Raw genomic sequence first — 21,876 nt, 5'->3', positions numbered from 1 at the left:
GTATGGATGTAGAGATGACTGGAAGGGGTTATGGATAGTTCTTTCCTTAGTGATATATGCTCTGTATAGTTTTGGCGAAGGAGCCCGCCGTGCTTCAGAGCTCCAAGAGGGTGCTGCAGGACTTGTACAGCCAAACTCAGCCCTAAAATAAAAGTAAACAGCCCCCCCCTGTAAAAAGTAAACAGCTCCCCATCCCCCCAGTGACTAGCTGCACTAGTCTCAGCTACTTATTACAGGATGAGAGAGTATCAGGGCAGAAATTTTCTCCAGCTTCTCCACACAAATCACCACCTGACCTGCACGCTGTCAATCATAAGGCTTTGTAAAAGGCTCATTTAAGAAATTAGAGCACATCCTTCAAACCAACTCTTGCATTATTAATGTTAGCTACTTCACAAATAATAGTTATAACACTGCTAATAAATAAATCAGGTAGTCAAACTACTATTACTTGTGATATATAACTGAGACTGGATTAACAGTCATCCTGTTGGCCTTTTTTTCAAATGCATCATAAAGACTAATTAATTTGTCTGGATTAATTTTCCTGTGAACTTTGGAAAAGACATTACATTTTCAGTCTGTTTTTACTGTATTACTCTTTCCTTCATTTTGCTTCAGCACCATTTCCAAATGACACATCACAAAAACATTCATAAATTTTACAGTTAAAAAGTATTTATTATGGGTGTTAATTCAAAAAGAAATATAGATTGAAAAGTGCAATGTAATACGGATTTTGTTTACAAATATTCTCATTCCTGTCCTCATGAAGAATCGTAAGTTCCCAGATTCCTAAAAATACTACCTGAGGTGGAGTATTTTGAAAAGCTCCTGTCTGCTCTCTGGTGGTCTTGGATGACAATCGCACAGTACAGTGCAAAAATATTTGATCATCCACAATAGTACTTAAGGAAGGAGAGATTTCCTCTTTGATTTCATCACTTAGATGGTGAGGGAAATTATTCTTCCTATCAACTTTGCTTATTTCATGCAACCAATCCTATATGCTTTCTACATACAATATGTAAGCACCTATTCTTCTGTTATTATAACCAAAGCTATTGCCAAGATGCACACAGTGGTACAGTATAAAGAATCTGTCTTCTAGGTTTATTGTGTAACACTGTTAATGTTAGAGCTAACAGCTGTGGACTTCTTTGGAGCAAAATCAGTTACCCTTCTATATGTAATATAAACTCTCTACTGCCCATTGAACGTGGACAGTGATGTCTAAATAATGGAGGGTCTAGGAAATTGCACCCACATAAGTGACTAAATACCTTTTCAGCTCTTCTGAACTGCCCTCTCTGATGATTCTTAACCTGCTATTTCTTCTACTGATATTCATTTGTTAAGATCTCTAAACTAGTGGCCTCTAAACTTTTGTGTGTGTGTGTGTATGTGTGTCTGTCTGTGATTTATATACATTTTTTGTCTCTCTCTGATCTTGTGCTGGTCCATGTCTAGCCCCAGCATACAGTGGCCCAGCCTTTTTTCTGACACATCTAAAGAGTGCTCCACTGGTCACAGGGAGGGACACTTTGACTGTCATGATAATCAGGTATCTTACAGGAGGTGAGGAATAGTCTTATTGATTATGACACAACAGATTAGAATAAAAAACATTCCACTGAAAAGGAATTATTCAACTACCTGAAACACAGCATTATTCACCTGATTTTTACATATTCCAAACATGCACAAAATTTAAAAAATCCCTTGGAAGATGTGAGTGCTTTTCAGAGAACCATGGCTATGTGGAGGGTATATCTGCTTCCTCTAAAATGCCTGCCAGCCCAGCAGCTGCTATTTGGAATGTTAACACTAAAATAAAGGAAGATAAAGGAAATATTAAAAACTGTCAAAATTATTGCTGTCAGTTAGATGCATTTGTCTGGTTTTGGTGTCTTCAAACATGGGAAACATGAGCTGCCTCACAGAACATATATTTATGTACTTCTACAACAGTTCTTTTGGTGGAGAATCTCCAAATCTGAATAGCTGAAGACTGATAGACAAGATGTGTTAAGCTATCTGAACAATGGGCTTTGGTTTGAAAGAGGCTTTTTTATAGTTGTCGTATTTGGAACTAAAATAATTTATTTTAAGGTCCTCATAAATATATTTAGGAACATTATGATGGTTTGGGTACAAATGATATTGTACCACTTCAATAATTCCTGGACACTTAATATATTTAAATCTTTTTAGTTTTTGATGGTACATCTGTGAAGCACTACAGGGTCAAAAGGATGGATGGAAGCTTTTTCCTAACCAGAAGGAAAACTTTTAAAACTTTGAATAAGTTGGTGGACTATTACAGCAAGAACCGTGATGGCCTCTGCGTCTTGCTTGGACAGCCATGCCTAAAGGTAAGGCGTGGATGCTACACTGTGCAGACTATTTTTTGTGAGCTAACTCATCAGATATCTATCAGAAAGTGTTGACCCCATATCTGCTTCTACCATTTCAGAATGTTAATGATCTGCTTGTTTTCAGGAAGTTCTGGGTAGTGTTACAGTGTCATTCTTGAGGTTGACAAATTAATAATAAAGTACCATGCTATTTTGAAAAAAGTCATCAAGCGTTTGGGGGCGGGGGGGAGGAATATGCCAGATCATGATTTATGAATACCTTTTTATAAATACATATGGAGATGAAATCTCCAACTTCATAACTCTAGCTGTCCATATGTAATTACTGAGACAAAACCACAAGGTTCTGGCAACCAACACGACGTCATTGTTCAAAAAGCTTGCTAGAGGGATGACTTCTTATTTTTGCTATAAAATGGGGGGATATTTTCTTTAGCATATTTCTTATTTGTAACAAAGAGCACCCAGAATGGGGGTTGTATTTTATGTTCTTGGCTCACTATTGCATGTGTATACTCTAAAGAAACATTATTTATATCTGTTCCAGCTTTACATGAAATAGTTAACAATGATTTGTATATGTTATTGAAGTCTCAATTATTGTATAGTTTATTTTCTTTTACAAGATACAAACTCCTGCCACTTTTGATTTGTCTTACAAAACTGTTGATCAGTGGGAGATAGACAGACGATCTCTGAAATTTGTGAAAAAATTAGGATCTGGTCAGTTTGGTGAAGTATGGGAAGGACTGTGGAATAATACCACCCCCGTGGCAATCAAAACATTAAAACCAGGTATGTGAAATATTCTTCAATGTTAATGAGCTATTAGCAAGAGTGCTCCTTTACTTTTTAAATCCTGCAGCAAACAGAGCCTATCTGTATATATGCATTCATTCTTAAAATCCACACCCCTAGACATGAAGATTAGTAAAGCTCTAGCTCTAGATAGTATTTGGTATTTTGAATTAGAATTTTATACAGTTTTCTGGTTCTAGATGAGTGGAATTGATTCAAAATCTGTATCACATAAAAAGGCAAGCACAACAAGAGTTGTACCTATTTTTTACAGTATTGTTTGTGTGGAAATGAGTAACTGTAGATTAAATAATCTATAGGTGAAGTAATTGATTTACAAGCAGTTTGTCATCTGTAGGGTTTTTCTAGCGATTAGGTGCTATACTGCAGTGATTTCTTTGGTAATATAGAATATTTACTATGCTAAGTTTGTACTTAAGGAGTGCTTTAATCCTAGTATCAGTTGAATCAAATTTTTAAAAGTTTTTGATACACAACATTTGTGCCCACTATTTGTATGTAATATAAGATTGTGACTAATACAGCTTTTAGCATTTTTCTTAATTATGTTTCATTAACTTCAAGTAATTTGTGCATTTGCAATTGACAACATAAAATATCTGCCAGCAGATGGCAAGAACCACATAGATAAGAGAGGCAGCTTGGATGATATACATGTTTTTTAAAAAGAGATAACAACATGAGCTGTGGTTAATTGAAAAAGCTTGTGTTGGGCACTAATGAACCTGATTCAGGAAGCAGAACAGATTCAGACCTTTGATTCAATATAACATCAATATGCTTGAGCACTGCTTGAATGGCCTCCCGATCAGGGAAGAATTTGAGCATATGTTTCAAAGCTCTCTTGTATCAGGATATCTTTTGTGTTTTGTGACATGCAAACTGAAAGAAAATAAGCTTCCTATTTTTTTTTCTCTGCTTAACTGAAAATATGAAAACTGTTCAGACTAAAGACCATCTATAATTTATATGAAAGACAATACTTTTTTCAGTGAATAGGTGCATCTCCCTAGTGACTCAGCAAACAGAAACCAGCTTGAAATCTCTTTTTCTGGAATAAACATAAGACTCACTGCAAACTTGTTATTATGTATAGACTGGCACAGTATAATGGAAGAAACTCCTTCAACTGTGATTCTTTCTGTAGTATCATAGTTCACCTGGGAAAAAGGGCTCGATTAATCAATACTTTTTCTATCTCAGTTTTTTACACTCTAGTCGGACTCTTGCTAAGGTCAACAGCAGTAGTTTCACTGATTGCATGCTGGGTTGTATTGAGTTAGGGCAGACAGAAGCCCCACCTGGATGCACTGCTTGGATAGCAGGGAGTTTGTGACCTAACACTGTGATAAGGAAGTCGTGCGTTGCACACAGTGTTGCTCAGAATGAAGACTTTGATTCCCAAAGCTGTCTTGATAAATTATGTAGTTAATGTTGGATCTCTTATCACTGTACTTTGTGAACTATCTCATTCTACAAAAACAGTTCAAACAGTCACAAATGTAAGCAATTAACCTTACAGTATCACTTCTTCAGGGAATTATCCTCTTCTATACATTGTTGTTCACTGTATAGTGAAAGGCATTTGGAGTGCCTTACAGTAATCAGCACATTGGTTTTCCATAGCTTGTTCTCACTGTTACTCATGAGGAATAACACTTCACTAATTAAAGATAAAACCACAATACCCTCACCCTAATCTGAGTAATAAATGTTTATCTTGGTACTAATAAAATTTCCGCAAAGGGTAGGGTTGGTAATTTCATTCACCAAAACATAAAGTTGATAAATGAATGGAAAATAAAATAGTTAATGAGTAATCAAGAAATACATTGCATTGATGACTGAAACTTCTAATATTCACATAAGCAATGTTTCAGGCTTCAAGTGTAACACACTGCAAAATACTCCTCTCATGTTGTTTGGCTCAAAGATTTAAATCACTTGTCTTTATACTGGGGCAGGAGGGGGTGTATTTTAAACTACAGACTTTTCACTAAGCTGTTTTACAGTGTAGACTCTCTGGACAAGCAAGTCATCAGAAAAACAGGAGCGTATTAAAGTGATCTGGCAAATATAAGGGGCTGAGATGGAAAGGGTTCTGCTAAAAAGGCTTTACCACCAGAGAAATTGTGAAATGGAACAATGCTCTTATTACCAAGCAGGAGCAGGTTGATCAAGGTAATCACATGGTGAACAATAGAGAAGAGCATAATGCAATCAGAATGCCATAGATTTACAAGCCTTAAGGCTAGAAAGAATTTCTGTTACTTTGGGTTTTTCTGTTGAGGATTATTTTGCAGTGTACATCTGTTCTAGACCATATATAGTTGGAATACTTTGCTGTTATATGCCGTTACACATCATCCCTCCGCTATGATTAGCATTTATATTTAATCAAAACACAGCTTGTTCTTGACTACACAATAATGAGAAGTCCTCTAGTCCTAAGATGAAGGCACTGTAAGAATCTGCACCTAATTTCAAATTTGAATTTGCCTGATGTCTTCTCCTTAACCCTTGCTATGTCTTCTTGTAATAAAATATAAGCCTATTTGAATGTATTAATTTTTCTTTCCATTCTGATTTAATCAATTTTCAGTTGTTTTTAGAAAGGCTAAATGCAGTTTCTTGCTATATAATGTCCTTCTCATTTCTCAAGCAATTTTTTTCTGGACTTAAACTAATCTCTAGCTATTGCTACTAAAAGGCTTAAAATCAATTATGCCAATGGCATCCTGCTCTGTATCAGCAATAGTGTGGCCAGCGAGACCAGGGCAGAGACCATTGTCCCTCTCTGCTCAGTGCTGGTGAGGCTACACCTCAAATCCTGTGTCCAGAAAAAGAATTCTCCACAACAAAAGCAAAACACCATAATCACAAAACCAAAGTCAACAATTTGCACACAATCCACCCCTTGTCCCTCCAGCACAATTACAACAACTGAAATTCCCTGATATCATTCCACTCTTTGCTCTCAAACATCATTGTCAATGTCTTGCCCATTACCTCTCCTTATTCCTTTCACAATCTGTTGATCAGTGTGACTGTAAACGGAAAGCAGCAGTAATGTGATGCTTTTGTTTAGATAATTCTCTTATTTGTTCACTGGTTCACTTTTCTCTGCTTTGGAGACATCTGTGACATTTTGCCAGCCCCAACCATAGCCACAAATGTGTGGATGAAAAAACAAAACATAAGAAGATCTTTGCCTTAAGGAACATCTCTGACTTTTGAGCTGTTGACCCAGAGTTTTCAAAGAGGTGCAGGGATCAACAGATGGGAAAACAGTCTAGAAACCAGCAGTTGCTATTTCTGGCTTTGGCTCTGCACATCACTGTCTTGATGCAGGTCCCTGAACATGTCATTTCACATTTCTGTTTTTATTTCCTCACTGAGACACTGGATTTTTCTATTTAAGTGGAAATCATTGCAGCAGGGATTTGCACTTTGTCCTATGTTGAGTGTGATGGATTTTCTAGAAGCTATTGTCTGGGCTAGCTTGCTTCTCCAGCTGTCAGCATGTGAAGCAGACATCTATCATCACCAATTAATTGTATCTGATAAAGTTCCTTATGCCTGTTGAAGCTGACGCATACATTTGTCATTATCACGTTGTAAAGCATCTCCCAAGCTTCTCTCTGCATGGAAACTGTCCAAGCATGATTTTTTTTTTTCAGGAGGCTTTTCCAAAATAGTGTCTGGGTTGGTACTGTCAGTGGAGTTTTTCATAACATTTTCATTTCTCCGATTTGTCATCTCTTTAATACATATGCAGTGTAAAAATCTTTGCACTCAGGGAATGCCCCAGTTTCCCTGAAAAAAAGGAGATTTTTTCCATTTAATTCAGTATGTGGCCTTACGCTGATATGCAAGTTTACTTCTGTATGGTGGCAAAGCTCCTTGAGAACATTTCAGAAACATATATTATTCATCGGTTAATATGAACAGGCTATTTTAGTTTCTTGTGTTGCCAAATACTTAGTTTTTTAAATTTTATTTCTTTATTACTCATAAAATTCTTCAGAAGATCATAGTTATATGCTTAGTGCAGTCTCCACATAAATTAATTTTCTATGAACTTTACTTAGAGGGCTAGTTTCCTCTGAAGTACAAGGGTACTTTGAAGCAATTTGGGGAGGTTCATTGAAAAGTTGCAAACAAAGGGTCTTGTGATGGGTTTATCAAATATTTAAGGGCCATTTACATTTAGGCCAGTAGAATCTGGGAAATAACTAACCTTCCTCTCTAACTCATTTCCAGGTTATCAGTGTTTACCTTAGAATGTGAAGCTTTCTCCGATCTAGAACAAAATATTTTCAAAGAGAAGTTAATCAGAACTGATATACTTGTTTTAAGTAGGCTTAAGTTAGAGGTGATTCCTGGCAAAGCAGCACAGCATAGAACATCTCAAAGAAAGAGATCCCAACTTTTTATTCTGAAGAATGAGATTGATATTTAGAAAAACATTTTTCATTCAAAAAACAGATTATCAAGACCGTATTTTCTTCAGGTCCTGATAAATTTACTCCCAAATTGGTATCTTACACAAAAGAAACCTCCACTTGTTTCAATAAAGGCTTATGTTAACTAATTGTTAATGACCAAGTTGTTTCTACTTACAGTAACCTGCTTTTTATCTTGTGTTTACCACTTACAGGTGAAAATGTATATTTCATTAAAAACATACATGTTCAACTACAAGTTAAACCCCCTTCAGTTGTTTGAAACTCCATTTGGCATGTGTTTCCTGCCTCAAAGGGATGTACTGTAAATTCTTTGCCACTATTGTGACAGGCTTTATCCTACTAGTTTGTAAGAAGCATGTTTGGTTGCTTTTAGAGGCAGTTTTTAATTTGCTTATTCAGTTGCTGAAGCATAATATTAGGCAGAACACTCATAAAGACACTTTTAATTTTTTTAATTTGGCATCCAGTCTTCTTATGAAGTACAATATAAGATCTACAGGGCTGTGGGAGATTGGGGCACTGTCTGCTACTTGTACTATTTAAAGACATAAATTAAGTAAAACTGAAGGTTACACATGCTCTGTAAAACATGAAGGAAATACTTATTGATCTTTTTCTGGTTTGTTATTATTATTGTCATTGCTATTTGCATTTACAGTGTTGAAAAAGATTTGCAGCTATTCAGTTAATGGAATACTTCCTTCTTGATCAATTTATTGAAAGTTGTCATATCTGAAAAACATGTTGCTTGGTTTCAGTTTACTGGGAGAAGTTTATAGCATGATTAAACTGAGAAATTCTTTGTAGGCAAACTTTGATGGTGGGAACAAATCAGACTGTCAAATTCTATGGTGTGAAAAAATCCTGTATAATGACCCATAGAGGGTCCATGATTTGGTAGACCCTAAGTGAGCAAGTAGTTCATCCTTTTTAGGATCAACTTGTCAAATTTTGGCACTGATGCTAAATCAGTAGTCACGCTGATGCATTTGCTTTTGGAGGCAGAATGCTTCACACCATGCAGCTTCTCTGTAGATTTTAGGTTATTTTCAAGACAATGCATACATATATCTTGAAACAAGTAAGCAAATGGGGCAAAATTTTAAATCAATATCAAAGTGAGTCCAAACCCTATAAAGACAAGCCTAGACTTTTATTTTTTTTAAATCTAGAATTGGTGGAAAGTTTGAGTAAATCTGTAAAGATTGTGCTGTTCTAAACAAGAAAAGGATATACAGTAAGCATCACAGATATTTTGGGTTTTCTCCCTGTCATAATCTCTGCTTTATCCAGACCAGGTGTGATCATTTACTCTTGGCCCCTATTTTCCTCTGACAGTGAGTAAAGAAAATGAGTATAGCCTGTACCTGTTGAGGAGATGTATTATTGGCAGCTTGCCATTTAGTGATGGAAATGCAAATACTTTGACCACTCCTCCTAATGACATCCTATAAAGTGTCACCAAATTGGACAATATGGGATTGCAAAGGGAAGTATGAGGAAATGGAAGTGAGGAGTACCTGTTCCTTGCACTGCAATCTTTGCTCTCCCAAGCAGCAATGTCAAGTGGCTCTTTTTTCACAGTGTCTATGTTGGGGGCATTTCTGAATCATTCCTCTTGTACTGATGCGAGGACGAGAAATCAAACATCATTCCTATGTTTTGGGAAATAGGTTGGAGCATTTTTCAGGAGGTGGCATTTAAGGTAGATGTTGGGTGAACAGGCTGATTTTCTAGTCCTTTTTGCAGAACAGCTTTTCTGTTGGAGTTTTTTTGCTGAGCATTTAACATCCTCCAAGAGTTTCACTTAATTTAAACATCCATGTTTGGAACACAATCAAACTCCCAAATGAACCTTATTGATTACCTAATATTAAAAAAAAACCAAAACATAAAGACTCTTACTTTTGCAGCCTTGGCTTTTCAAATTACTTATTCTGCTTACTGAGTAAGATGAGTTTAATTTTAAACATGGCATAGGGCAGAATAAGTTGGATAACTAGATATTTTCCTCCCCAGTCTTAACTGTAATATTTTCTTAATTAAATTATTTTGGTTTGGGAGGAAGGAGACGTTGAGTAGTTAAATAATTTCACATTTGCATGTACAAACATTTTGAAGGAGATATTATTCACCAACTTCCTCAAACATCTGACAATATCTGATCACTACTGGATCATTCATCTAGAAAGCTTTATTTGTTCATGTTTTTCTAATGAATCCCCTATTCAGGACATACGACCTTTAATCCTACATTTGCCATGACTTTAGCTTCCTGTGTTATTTCTGACTGCTTCTTTGACATAGTTTCTGCACTGGTTCATTATATATATGAACAGAACTAGAGGTGTTATGATCTTATGTAACACTTAAAAAGTTGGCATCATTTGCTGTTAAGACACTTTGGTATTTAAGGGATTGTAAAATTAATGTTACATCTCTGCATACATTGGTATTTCTGATAGGGTTGCTATTGCATGATCATTATAAATAGCTATTTGTTTTTGTATATATAAAATGCACACATCATCTCTGCAGATGCTAAACTGATTTCAGTGCTTTCAGGCTTTAATTGGTGAAGCTGAAAATATAGTGCAACAAATTTTTATTGCAGCACTAGTTTTCTCTCAGAAATTTTATGTTCATTACCTAGACACTCTCACCTCAGTTTCTGATCCTTTCATTAATCAGTTGTTTGTTTAAAATGTATCTTTAACATGCTTTTTTTTTCCTGTTTGGGGGAGTCCTGGGGGTGGTTGATTTTAGCCTTTATATTTCTGGTGGCTGGGACACATATGTTCTCTGTCGCTACACAACTGGCATATTTCACTCATTTGTTTCAGCTGCACTGTCTGTTTTCTGTGGGAATTGTGAAGATTTGAGTAGTTAATGTACTTTCAAAGACAGAAAACAATATCATTTACTCCCTTAAGATTGCTGGTAGAAAGCCCTTTAATAACCTCGGTTTTGTTATATGCTGTTGTTTCAGGTTCAATGGATCCAAAAGACTTTCTGAGGGAAGCACAAATAATGAAGAACTTGAGACATCCAAAGCTTATACAGCTTTATGCTGTCTGCACTTTGGAGGACCCAATTTATATTATTACTGAGCTGATGAGATATGGAAGTCTTCTAGAATACCTTAAAAGTAAGCAAATTACTCTAAACTCATTTTAAGGGTGCTGCAGTTTAGTAAATACACTAACCTAAAAGATAGAAGTACAACACCCTGGTTTAATGTAAAAGCTGCATTATTTGTCATGTGTGGGGGTGAGAAAAGCAGAAAGGTTTACGAATTCTTGACAACCAAAATATTTAAAAATTAGGAAAGAATCACATCCACAGTCTGATTCTTGCCTTATAATGGCTCATATTTTTTCATCCAGTTCCAGGAGTAGATGGGAACATACACAAAGGAATAAAAATATAAGTATCCAGAAGGATAGGTCATCATATTTGACATGAAATAGAAGCACTTCCACAAAATATACTTAACAGCTTTGAAAACTATTACTACTCAGGGATAGCTTTTCACTACAAATTTGTCCCCTGCCTATCTCATCTGAGCTTTTATCTCAGTAGCACTTCAAATTGCTCTTTTGAAGGCAAATAATAATTAAAAATAAAATTGTACAGCCTGGAACAGACTAGCATAATGATTGCACTTTTAAGTTCACTCCTGTTATTGGGAAATTCTTGATTCTAATGTTGCTACCCATTTTCAGCTTAGCAGATGTTTGTGAGATGCTAAATGTCTTCAAAGCTGTAATGATTTCTTGAAGACAAAGTGTTTGCCACGGTTGTCATGCTGAATTTCTTCTCTCTTTACAGCCCATAAAACAAAGCCCTGTGTAATACCACAGATAGCATTTACCATGACACATGCCTTCCCCCATCTTCTCTGCAGAACCATTTTTAAATGAGGGTCTGTCCATGCACAATAACAGCTAAAGAAATCTCTGACACAGAGACAGCCCTACCAGGAACTGCCCAGATTGGGTCTGCCATGACCTTGGGCCAGATCATCCATTTGCTGGCCAGAGGTAGCAAAGCACAAATTTCCTTCAAATTCTCATCTTTGGTGCCTTTGTGTGCAGATTGAAGCTTATCTGGTTGAAAGAGCCTGGCACATCAGGAAATGATTGCTGTGCATGGACACATTTATTGCACTGGAGAAACAGCTCTGAGAAAGCCAGGATGAGTCACAGCTATTGCAGAGGTGAAAACTGGCCTGTTAGTGTGCATAGAGTACACATGACCAGAGCACATCAGTGCTGCAGCCAGTGTGTGGATCCATTGCCAGCATATGCACGGCACCCTGCTCCTTGCCTAAGTGCTCACTCCTGTGGGTCTTCATCAGAGGCTGTGGAAAGTCAGCTGGTGTCCAGGCAGCCATCAAGATATCCATAAAAATGTCCAGTTGAAACCCAGTCTAGTGGTATCCCTCCTTGTCTGATGACCGATGCACAGGGAGGTGCACAGATCTGAGAGGTGGAGGCAGAGATCCAAGGGTTTTCACAGGCATTGTGGTCAGAGAAAAGTTGTTGCTCTCAGTGAGACTAATAAGGAAAGAGATTTGAAGCTTGTGTAGAGCTCTGTGACTGGAAGTGATCTATATCAGCTGGAGTGCACAGCTCCTGGTAAATTTTCTTGAGATTCAGCTTCTGCAGGAAGCAGGATATTTCCAGAAGGCTTCTGTCTCTGCGTGCACTATGGGTAAATAAAGCAAACTAGAGTGGAGGAAAGTCCAGAGATATCCTTTGTTCCTATTCCTTTCCTGGAACTGTATGGTATGCTTTTCCAGCTTTAAAAGTCCCTAATATTTTATTCACAGTTACTATCACATTTTCCCATAATGACAGCTACTTAATAATGATGGACATGGGAATTCCCTGTGCACACTGTAAATGTACTTTGGGAGAGTTCTTGATGAGCACTACTATGCAGAGTTATTGAGCTGCCACCAGTATGAGAAAAATGCACCTGAAAACTTTTCTTTGTTATTGGAAGTGAATGAAATTGTCATAAATGTATGAGTGCTTTTATCAATTCTGATAGGCCTGGGGCTTGTTCTGGCAGGTGTGCAGTCTTGAAATTCAGTGAATTATTGTGGAGGCAATGCCCTCACTGGAGAAAGTGCCGCTTATTTATTTTTCTCTTTTTTTATCGTCAGATATCTGTCAATGAGAATATTTTCCTGTCTTTTCTATATGAGCAATTATGATAGATTGCTTAGAACAGGGTGCAGACCCCAAGACTTCTTTAATATTTTCTCTAATAAATTTTTCATATGAGGTTGAGGGTTTTGTCAAAAAATATTAGTAAAAAAGGACATGGAGGTGCTGCATTTTATCAATCCGTTAAAGAATAATCCATGGGATTATTTATAAATTTATAAATTCAGCAGTAGCGCCTGATTTTGAGTGTGGAAGTTATCTAAACATATCTATATCTATAGCTAGCTAGCTAGACATAAACTTAGAGTAACCTTCCACTACCTAATGGGAGCCTATAAGAGAACTGGAGAGGGACCATTTACAAGGCCAGGTAGCAATAGGGCAAGGGGGAATGGTTTTAAATGGAAAGATGGTAGGTTTATATTAGGTAATTCTTAGAAATGCTTCACTGTGAGGGTAGTGAGGTACTGGGATACTTTGTCCAGAGAAGTTGTGCTTGTGTGCTCTCTCTGGCCCAGCCTGGAGTTTTGGAGGTGTAGTCAGAAATCTTTATGAGACATACATAAGAGATTTACACCTCAGATCCCAAAGAGACTTGTGATTTCATCCTCTGTGCACACGTTGTAGCTCCTGGTTAGCTGAGGCTCTTCATTAAAGCTTTCCCTTCTTTAGCTCCAGAAAAGTTGCAGTGCAGAACCAGCTTACAGAGAGATCATCAAAAAAAAACTGCAGCAGCGAGGGCAGCTGTGGCCTCTTCCCCTCCCTCAGCCCACAGGCTAAAGGCAGAACCTCAGCCCAGTCTGGTATTCCAAACAGGCCCTAATGAAAGAAATGGTCTTTCAGCTGCCACTCCAGTGTTAGAGGCGTATCTTATCCTTGTCCTTTAGCACGGTGCACCTGAGTGTCTGCAGGGAATAAAACAAGGGGATTTAGCAGTTCTAACTCCTATTCTGCACTGAAGCAGCTCATTAAACACAAGGATGATGAGTCACCCCTTTTTCCTGTGACATTGCCTTATTTTGCCTCTTGGAGCAAGCTTAAGTCAGGCTGTCCTGGAGCATCAGCAGACCAGTGACAAACCTGTGCTCAGCTTTGTTGGCATCCTTGTCTGCTCTCATCAGCAGGTAGTTCACAACGCATGCAGACGAAGTCGTGTGAAAGGGAATATTTAAAGCTGACTGACATAGGCTAACTTCCAAAACCCAAGTACCAATGCAAGGTGCTTGAAAACATTTAATTATTTTCCAGTTAAACGCAAGATGAGCATAATTTGCGGATTTATATCTTTGTCTAACAAGATGAATAACAAATGTTGATGCCTGACAGTTATCAGAACTGAAAATCTTCAAAGTGTTGTATTATTCTGTGGGCTGAATGGATTTTCACAGCCCGATTTTTGTACCTCTCTCTTTGAAAAGTCTAGGCAGTATGAAACATATGTGTAGGAGAGGAAAAGACATTCTGAGTCAACAATAGAAGTAAATAATCTCAGTGTTGGAGTTTTTGGCCTCAAAAAGGATGTGAAGTAAGACACATACAGGCCAATTTTTTTTTTTCCAATTATCTCAGAGCATCCAGATAAGCAGGAAATTCAAGGCCTGGAGATTGCAGAATACATTAGTAAATAATGGCATTTCACACTCCTCATAAGGTGGGATGACATAAAATAAAAAAAAAATGGCATCAAATAAAATGCCAGAACTGGAGGAGGCTATTTAAAACAATGCTAAGACACGCTGTCATTGCAAATCAATTAAAAATAAGTGAGAGATAACTGCCAGCTACAAAACTTTTATTCCTCTAACACAGAGGCAGTAAGTAAAAGTCACCAAGCTGATGACAAAGAACTGCCAGTAAACCTAGCAGCAAGGATTCAGCTTTTTGATATTAAGGTTCTGAAACAAAGTTGAAATTGTTTTGAGTGTTAGAGGCTACAGAAGCAGAAAGTCATGCTTCAGTGCTGCAGCATTTGGGATTGGGTGAAGTGGTCCTTGAATGTAATACTGATTTGGTTTACAATCAATTACTTCCTGGTTTAAATTCTTCGCATTGAGAAGGTTGGTTATCTGTCCCCAAAATGCCACAAAGGTCCTGAATTTGTAATGAGTTATATATAACTCTAATGAGTTATAGCCCAATGAATTTTTTATTTTTTGGTTACCTGTCTTACAATTTTTGGCTGCACTTTTTCATGGCCTGAGACATTCCTCCATTTGTAGAGGCAAGTTGCTCAGCTCAAATTTCTTCTACTGCATTACTTGAACAATCATCTTTGATTGCCAAATCTCACTTTCTGGAATTTGCTTATCTTAGTGGGGGACATTGCTTCAAAAAGTTCTAGTGGAGAAGGAGGCAGCTTGAAAGCATCTCAAGGAGTCCTACTCTTGAGTAGCGACAACAGAGATAACAGCGTGAAGCAGTCAAGCGGACTGGAAAGTGAAAATGAGTTATACTTGACAGAAGATGGTACTTTTCCTAGTCAGAATCATTGGAGAACAGGGAACAAGGATAATTTTGTGGTTTTCCATCTTTAGTCAGCTCTAGCTGCAACTACTGGGTACAGACATTAACTCTTACTCACAGTTTGGAACAGTTTTATGAACCCTTTATGTCAGAAAGGTGCATACTATGTTACTATTAGTAGATAAAAGATTTTTTCTTTGGACTGTGTCAGCAGCTCTTTCCTGGCCTATATTAACTCCTGCATGTAGTATCTATTCTTTTACAGAAGATAGGACAAGCATTGTTACTCAGTTATTGGGAAATAAGTAATGTCATTCAGTAATCCCTGTAATTTGTCTGGGCTTTTACTTTATTCTATTGCATGGTTTGGTTTATTTGTGTGGGCTTTTTGAACCAGGCATGTTTTCAGTTATTTATGTCTGAAATCAACATCTTCTTGTTATGTTGTTCTTGTCATCTCCTTTTCAAACAGAAGATGGAGGCTCTAAAATCTCCCTGACATATCAAATAGACATGGCTGCTCAGGTGGCTTCTGGGATGGCATACCTTGAATCTCAGAACTATATCCATCGGGATCTGGCAGCCAGGAATGTTCTTGTTGGTGAGCACAATGTTTGCAAAGTGGCAGACTTTGGACTTGCAAGAGTTTTTAAGGTAGGTTGTGAGAGGGATAATTGTCCCTGCTTTTAACCCTCGAGAACAAGGTGGAAGAGGCCAGCTAAAGAATGATCTGTAGCCCTGAACTGATGGATTGAGACAAAGGCAAGCCCAGGGAGAAAAGGACCCTTAACATGTTTTGTTGTACCTTCTACCTGCATTATCCCACGCAAGGTCAGAAGTTGTCCTGTGCCTTTGTGTCAGTCTGAAGAATCTTGGTGTCTGCTTCCCACCCAACCACCCAGGAAGGATCCTGGCAAGCAATACCCTTTGCTGGACAAGCTTTATCCACAGTGTTTGCAACATGGAGAGGAATGATGGAAAGATTGTACACCTGGGCCTGTAAGGGAAGGCAAATAAAAATGTATTGACATATATCCTCTCCTTGTTCACTTCCCCACCGCTTCCATGGTGCTTGTGATCGCAGGTAGTAATCATAAAAGGACCTTATTCCTCTCCACAGCTAACAGCAACATTTTTAAAGTGAGCTCTCAGAGCTTTAAGTCTGATGCAAATTCTTTGCCACTGCACGGTTTTGGTTTTTTTTTCTCTAGTCCTTGAAGGCAGAGAATGCCAAGGTTCACTGGCCAAAGTATCGCTCTGGAAGAGCTGTGGTTTAGAAATGAGATTTCCTATCTCTGAAAATTATTTAATCAGTGTTGGAAAGATTTATTTTGCTATATTTTATGGATTTCAATATGAAATCCATAATTTCTGAGGCTGTGCTTGGATTTTATTATTTATTTATGTTCTTGCACTGAGAAGGAAAAACAGAGAAAAAAGTCTTCTGCTTCTCATTTAGTTTTTCCATTCAAACAGCAGAACTTGAAGTTCATAACAGAACTGGATTTATTACATACTGAAGTACAGAATAATGGCTTAACAAAGTCATCAAGGGACTTTGAAAAATTTTTAAATTTAATTTTGATTGTTCTAATTATGCATAAATTAATATTAAAACTTCTTTAACATAAAAATATATCTTTTTAAATGAACAATGCTCATAATGGATATGTTTCTTGTTTTTAAAGATTAGTGTTATGGTCAAGATGCCAACTGTGTAAGTATAGAGATATAAACCAATAACAACCAGTATTTTCAAAACTGTTGAGCATTGCAGCTGGGAAATATACATTCTGTATTTAAACAATCAAAAAAGCAAACTCTGGTACACATCCATCTGGATTTGCATGTGAAAAACTTGACTGGGGCTTAGGTATGACTTGTGTACAGTAAATTACGTGTATGAATTAAAGAGAGAAGAAATGTTCACAAAATTTAGATGTCCTTGTGATAAACCTTTAAGGACATCATTCTATAAACTCCACAATTTTTTTGTGTCTTTCACGGACACTTTACATGAATCAGCTCATGGGAAACTAATTTGAATCAGTCAGTTTTTTCTTTCTTTCCCAAAAACCTGCTTAAGCCACTGTTATCAAAGTCAATGATCCTTCAACATCAAAATAAATCACAGAAGAAATCTTCTGAAGTTCATTAGCTCTTGCTCTTGCCTTCTCTCTACTGTAGACCAGACGTGGAGACATTTCGTCTCTAGTGTTAGCAGGATGCTTACACAGCCACTCCTGAAAGACTTCTGAAATCTTGCATGCTGGGTCCAGAATTCACAGCAACAAGTCATAATTAATCAGGAGCCACCACAGTGTTGTGTGCTTGCTTGAAATGATAAATGCTTTAGAAAAGCCTCTGATGAAGCCTCCACACTTTTCAACTGCAAAGCTGAATCCAGTGGTAGACTTCAGAACATGGGTACATGTATGAAAAACAAAAGTTTGGTTAAAAGATAAAATTAGGCACATGCTGAGCTTAGTCAGATGCTTAAGTGCTTTGCTGAAGCAGGTCTGAAACCAGGCTTTTTTTGTTTTACCCATGGTAGGTAGAAAATGAAAAAATATATGAAGCTAGGACTGAAACAAAACTCCCAGTGAAATGGACAGCCCCAGAGGCAATCCGCTACAACAGATTCAGCATTAAATCAGATGTCTGGTCCTTTGGGATACTTCTGTTTGAAATAATCACCTACGGGCAGATGCCTTATCATGGTAAGTACTTTTACCTAAAGAATGATGTCTAATTTTTTTCTTGATTTCAGAATAACACAAAAAAAAAAAAAAAAGAAGAAAGTTGAATTCCTGTATTACGGGCATGTTAAAGGGTTAAAATTTTAAAGAGAAGAAGAAGGTTGTTCAGATGAGGTCCATTTAGTGGGGCAGACCTTCTGGCTTCCCCAGGCCTCCTGGCAGCTTTGCAAAGGCTGTGGTAAGCATACATTCAAGCTTCCTCTTGATTGAGTCAATCTGCGCTGCACAGGCACCTAAGCCAGCTGGCTATTTTCCTTCATCATCAGATCAAAGATGTCAATTCTTGGAATGTGAAAAAGGGAAGAAATAAAGGAAGGGTTTTTTGTTCCCCAAACTCTCCGTTTTTGAATTTTATTTTTTAGTATATCTCATGGAAGAATAGATTATGTGTGAAGTGCTGAACAAGCACTTCAGAAAGAAGGCATCTGAAAAACAAATCAGGGTGCTTTTACCCCCCTCCCTCATGTATGATTGTTGCAGTGAAAAGTTTTCATAAAGGAAAGGATCACAAGAATTAAATAATTAAAAAATAAAATGTCACCAACCTCAAAAGTAGATATAGTAGTCTGAGAGCAGCTACTATTTCTAGTACTGTGAAAAATGCTCAAGGAACTGTGGCTCCAATAACACAAGATATCAGTGAGATGATTGACTGAGGCTCATTTTGTGCCAGTGAGTAGAACACAAGGGAAGAAGTAAAGCAAAAAAAAGTTATGTTGTGTCTGTACAGGCCTGAGGGGTGGTGCGTTTGCCATAAACTACATTTCACAGGGTCCCAAACTGATATTTTCTGTAAAAGGAAAAATTGATTTTGCTTTTTGATTCCCACCCTCACCTTCTGTGAAATTGTTCTGAAGAAAAAAAAGCAAAGCAAAATATCCTGAAGACTTATATAAACTGTTGTTGTGTACATATGGACACACACACATAAATAAATCATTTTAGTATAAAAAATACGTAACACCATGGCTCTGGATATTGTCTGAAAACTCATTCAGTATTACCCCCTTGCAAAGGCATCTGTATCTTAAAAGTAGAAAATGTCATTTTACTATTTGCTTACTTGGTATTACTTTCAGGAGTTTGTTCTCAGTAATCAGTTAGAAGAGTTTATGATGATTTGTGGTGGCAGTGGATAATGTGCAGAGGAAGCACCATCAGAGATCTAGGGAAAAGAAGTTAACACAATTCAAGATTTAAAGAGTAAAAAATTGGAAGAGAACAGGACAATAGTCTTATATATAAAGGTATAGCAAAGATAGGGGAATGGTTTCTTCTCCATGACTGGTGGTGATGGAGCAGGGCGGATACCATTGCCCAGCTGCCCTTGAGGAAAGAGGACTGACTTTAGGACAAAGTTTCTAAATGTGAGGAAAATTCAGCAGCAGGTCAGGTTTTCTTAGGAGATTTTGTAGTCACCGAGACTAGAGGCGTTTAAGAACTATCTAAGCTAAATTGATGTCAGAAAAATTTTGACAAACCCCGAATGGTGGAAGAAAAGCCTCCACGGAGACAAACCTATTTGCGATTCCTTGCAGCTGGCACAGTCAGGGTGAGGTGGTGGGGAAATGTTGGAGGTGGTTTTTAATTGATGGTAAACAATAAGAGATGAGGCCCTGTCCCTGGAATTGTTCAAAGCCCGGCTGGAAGGGCTTTGAGCAACCTGGTCTAGTGGAAGGTGTCCCTGCTCAGGGCAGGGGCTTTGAACCCGGCGATCTTTAGGGTCCTTTCCAACCCAACCCGTTCTGTGGTGATTCTGTGTTAAAGAGAGAGGAACACATGGCACCCAGAAGCAGATCCTGGGTGATGAACTCATTTTGGCTTGCAGGTATGCCGGGACACCAGGTGATCCAGCTGCTGGACAATGGGTACAGACTCCCTCAGCCGGAGACGTGCCCAGCGCCACTCTACAGGATGATGGAGCAGTGCTGGAGCGCGGAGCCCGCTGAGCGGCCCACCTTTGAGTCCCTCAGTGACCAGCTGGAGAACTACTTCAACAACGAGCTCTATTCCTTTGCCTAGCCCCAGGCAATGGGACATGACCCCTCAGGATGCTCCTGAAGGACATGCCCCAGCCAACATGGCTAACAGAGGCTGTGCAGTCAGCTTAACTCCAAGTGTGGGGTTATTTGGGGGTGCTGAAGAATCCTGGTACACTTCATCCCCTCCCTGATCTTAAATTTTTTGCTGCTGGCAAGTGTTTTGCAAGACAAAGCATCAGGAAGCTGGAGGGTGGGTGTTTCTAAAAAATAGTCTTCTATTTATTTTAAAATGATATGTTGAAAGAACAAACAATTGAAATGAGTCTAGCTAAGTAATTTGTAGCTTTTTAAAATTTCTTTATTGGAATAGTTACTTACTGTTAGACTTTTCATTCCTATCAGTTTGTTCTCTGGAAGGAATGTGATGGCTCTACACAGCGGGATCTGTGCTCCCAGAGTCCTTTCATTGTAAAAAATAATAAAAGTAATCCTGTGACTGATGGCTCTGATTTGTCAGAATCCAAATTAATTGCCTTGCTTAGAATTGAAGTACATGTGCTTTTGCTATATCTGAAAATAATGGGAGATATTTATGGGAAAAAAGGAATTATTTTGTTTTCTAGATGCACAAGCTGATCTTTTTGTATTTTGTCTACTGTACTCCTTTTACAAGAATAAACAAAATTATTATTTTGAATTCTTATTAGAAGCTGTTTGTTCTTAAGATTGTTAAATATCTATGAGTTATTGTCCATTGAACTGCGAGGGTTTATTTTATGGTTCTTAATTTTCGTGATATTGGAGGAAAAGATATTTTAACATAAACTCAAGACTGTCTCAGTGTTTTAGAGTAACAGTCTTTTCAATCCTGCTTCCCCAGATCACGAACCCTCACCAACAGGGTAGGTCTAGGTATTTTGTAGAGTAACTAGCAATCCTTTCTTCTACCTTCTTCAGGTTCAACTTTTATACAGGAGATTTAAGTAATAGATGATCCATTTAATTTTGTTCCATGGAGAAATGGAGCCCAAATGCTTCTGCTAGCAGTCTATATAGCTAACTATAGATATTAATTTTTTTTGCCCTTTCCCTAACTATGTTATCAGTTCTGCTAAAATCTGGTATCACTGTGACAGTTTTATTTTCTCAGTTGTAAGGCTTACAGAACCAAGTTTTAATTATTTACTTATGATTCATCAGTTAATTATTTAACAATATAATTCAGGAATTAAGAGCTGTATTATGTTAACATAGTGTGAGGTCAACACAAGTGTGCTACCATTTTCCTCTGATATCAGTAAGATCCATTACTGGATCTGGGTGGCTTTTATTACATCTTTTCCATATAATTATCTTCACTTTATATTTCAAATCTATTCATCTTGTTTGCTTGCCTTGCTTCTAATTTTTAATTTCCTTTCCCCCTCCTCTGCCTTTGGAAGGCAGCACACTGCTCATTTCTTTCATACACACCTCTTAAGTACTCATTATTCAAAACCCCTTTCCTTATTTATCATTTTTCTCCTCTTTCTATCTCACTACAGTGGCTTTCCACCACTGTGTCTATGTTCAACTTAATTTTCTGTGCAGTGTTTCTCTCTACCAACCCCCTTTATACTAATTAAATTTGTAAAGCATAATACAGCTATAATTAATTAGCTGTCGTAGCATCCATGTGATTTTGGAAAGTAATCATCCACTCTGAAAGAAGAAGAGGTTGAATGGCTCTGCCAAACCCATCTGATAAGAATTGGCATGGAAGGACCTGGAAGATTCCCAAGCAAAGTTTCCTGCTGTCTTCCATCCAAGCTTGTTTTGAGACTTGTGCT

The 21,876-nt window shown here is 37.6% G+C and overlaps 1 protein-coding gene across 1 annotated transcript in view; it reads left to right on the top strand.

Moving 5' to 3' along the window:
- FRK (fyn related Src family tyrosine kinase) overlaps positions 1–20,087 on the top strand; it is a gene marked incomplete at both ends in the record, with an annotated part of 46,888 nt that extends 26,801 nt beyond the window's left edge. Inside the window, 6 exons of the mRNA XM_084202624.1 lie at positions 2,215–2,375; positions 3,005–3,173; positions 10,656–10,814; positions 15,779–15,960; positions 17,861–18,026; positions 19,894–20,087. Coding sequence (XP_084058750.1) covers positions 2,215–2,375; positions 3,005–3,173; positions 10,656–10,814; positions 15,779–15,960; positions 17,861–18,026; positions 19,894–20,087 — 1,031 coding nt within the window. The remainder of the gene's footprint in view (positions 1–2,214; positions 2,376–3,004; positions 3,174–10,655; positions 10,815–15,778; positions 15,961–17,860; positions 18,027–19,893) is intronic.
- Between the last annotated feature and the right edge of the window lie 1,789 nt (positions 20,088–21,876).

Source organism: Fringilla coelebs (assembly GCF_963513975.1).
Source record: "Fringilla coelebs genome assembly, chromosome: 3".
NCBI lineage: Eukaryota > Metazoa > Chordata > Aves > Passeriformes > Fringillidae > Fringilla > Fringilla coelebs.
The sequence above is the reverse complement of the archived record's forward strand: the minus strand, read 5'-3'. Positions and strand labels throughout refer to the sequence as shown.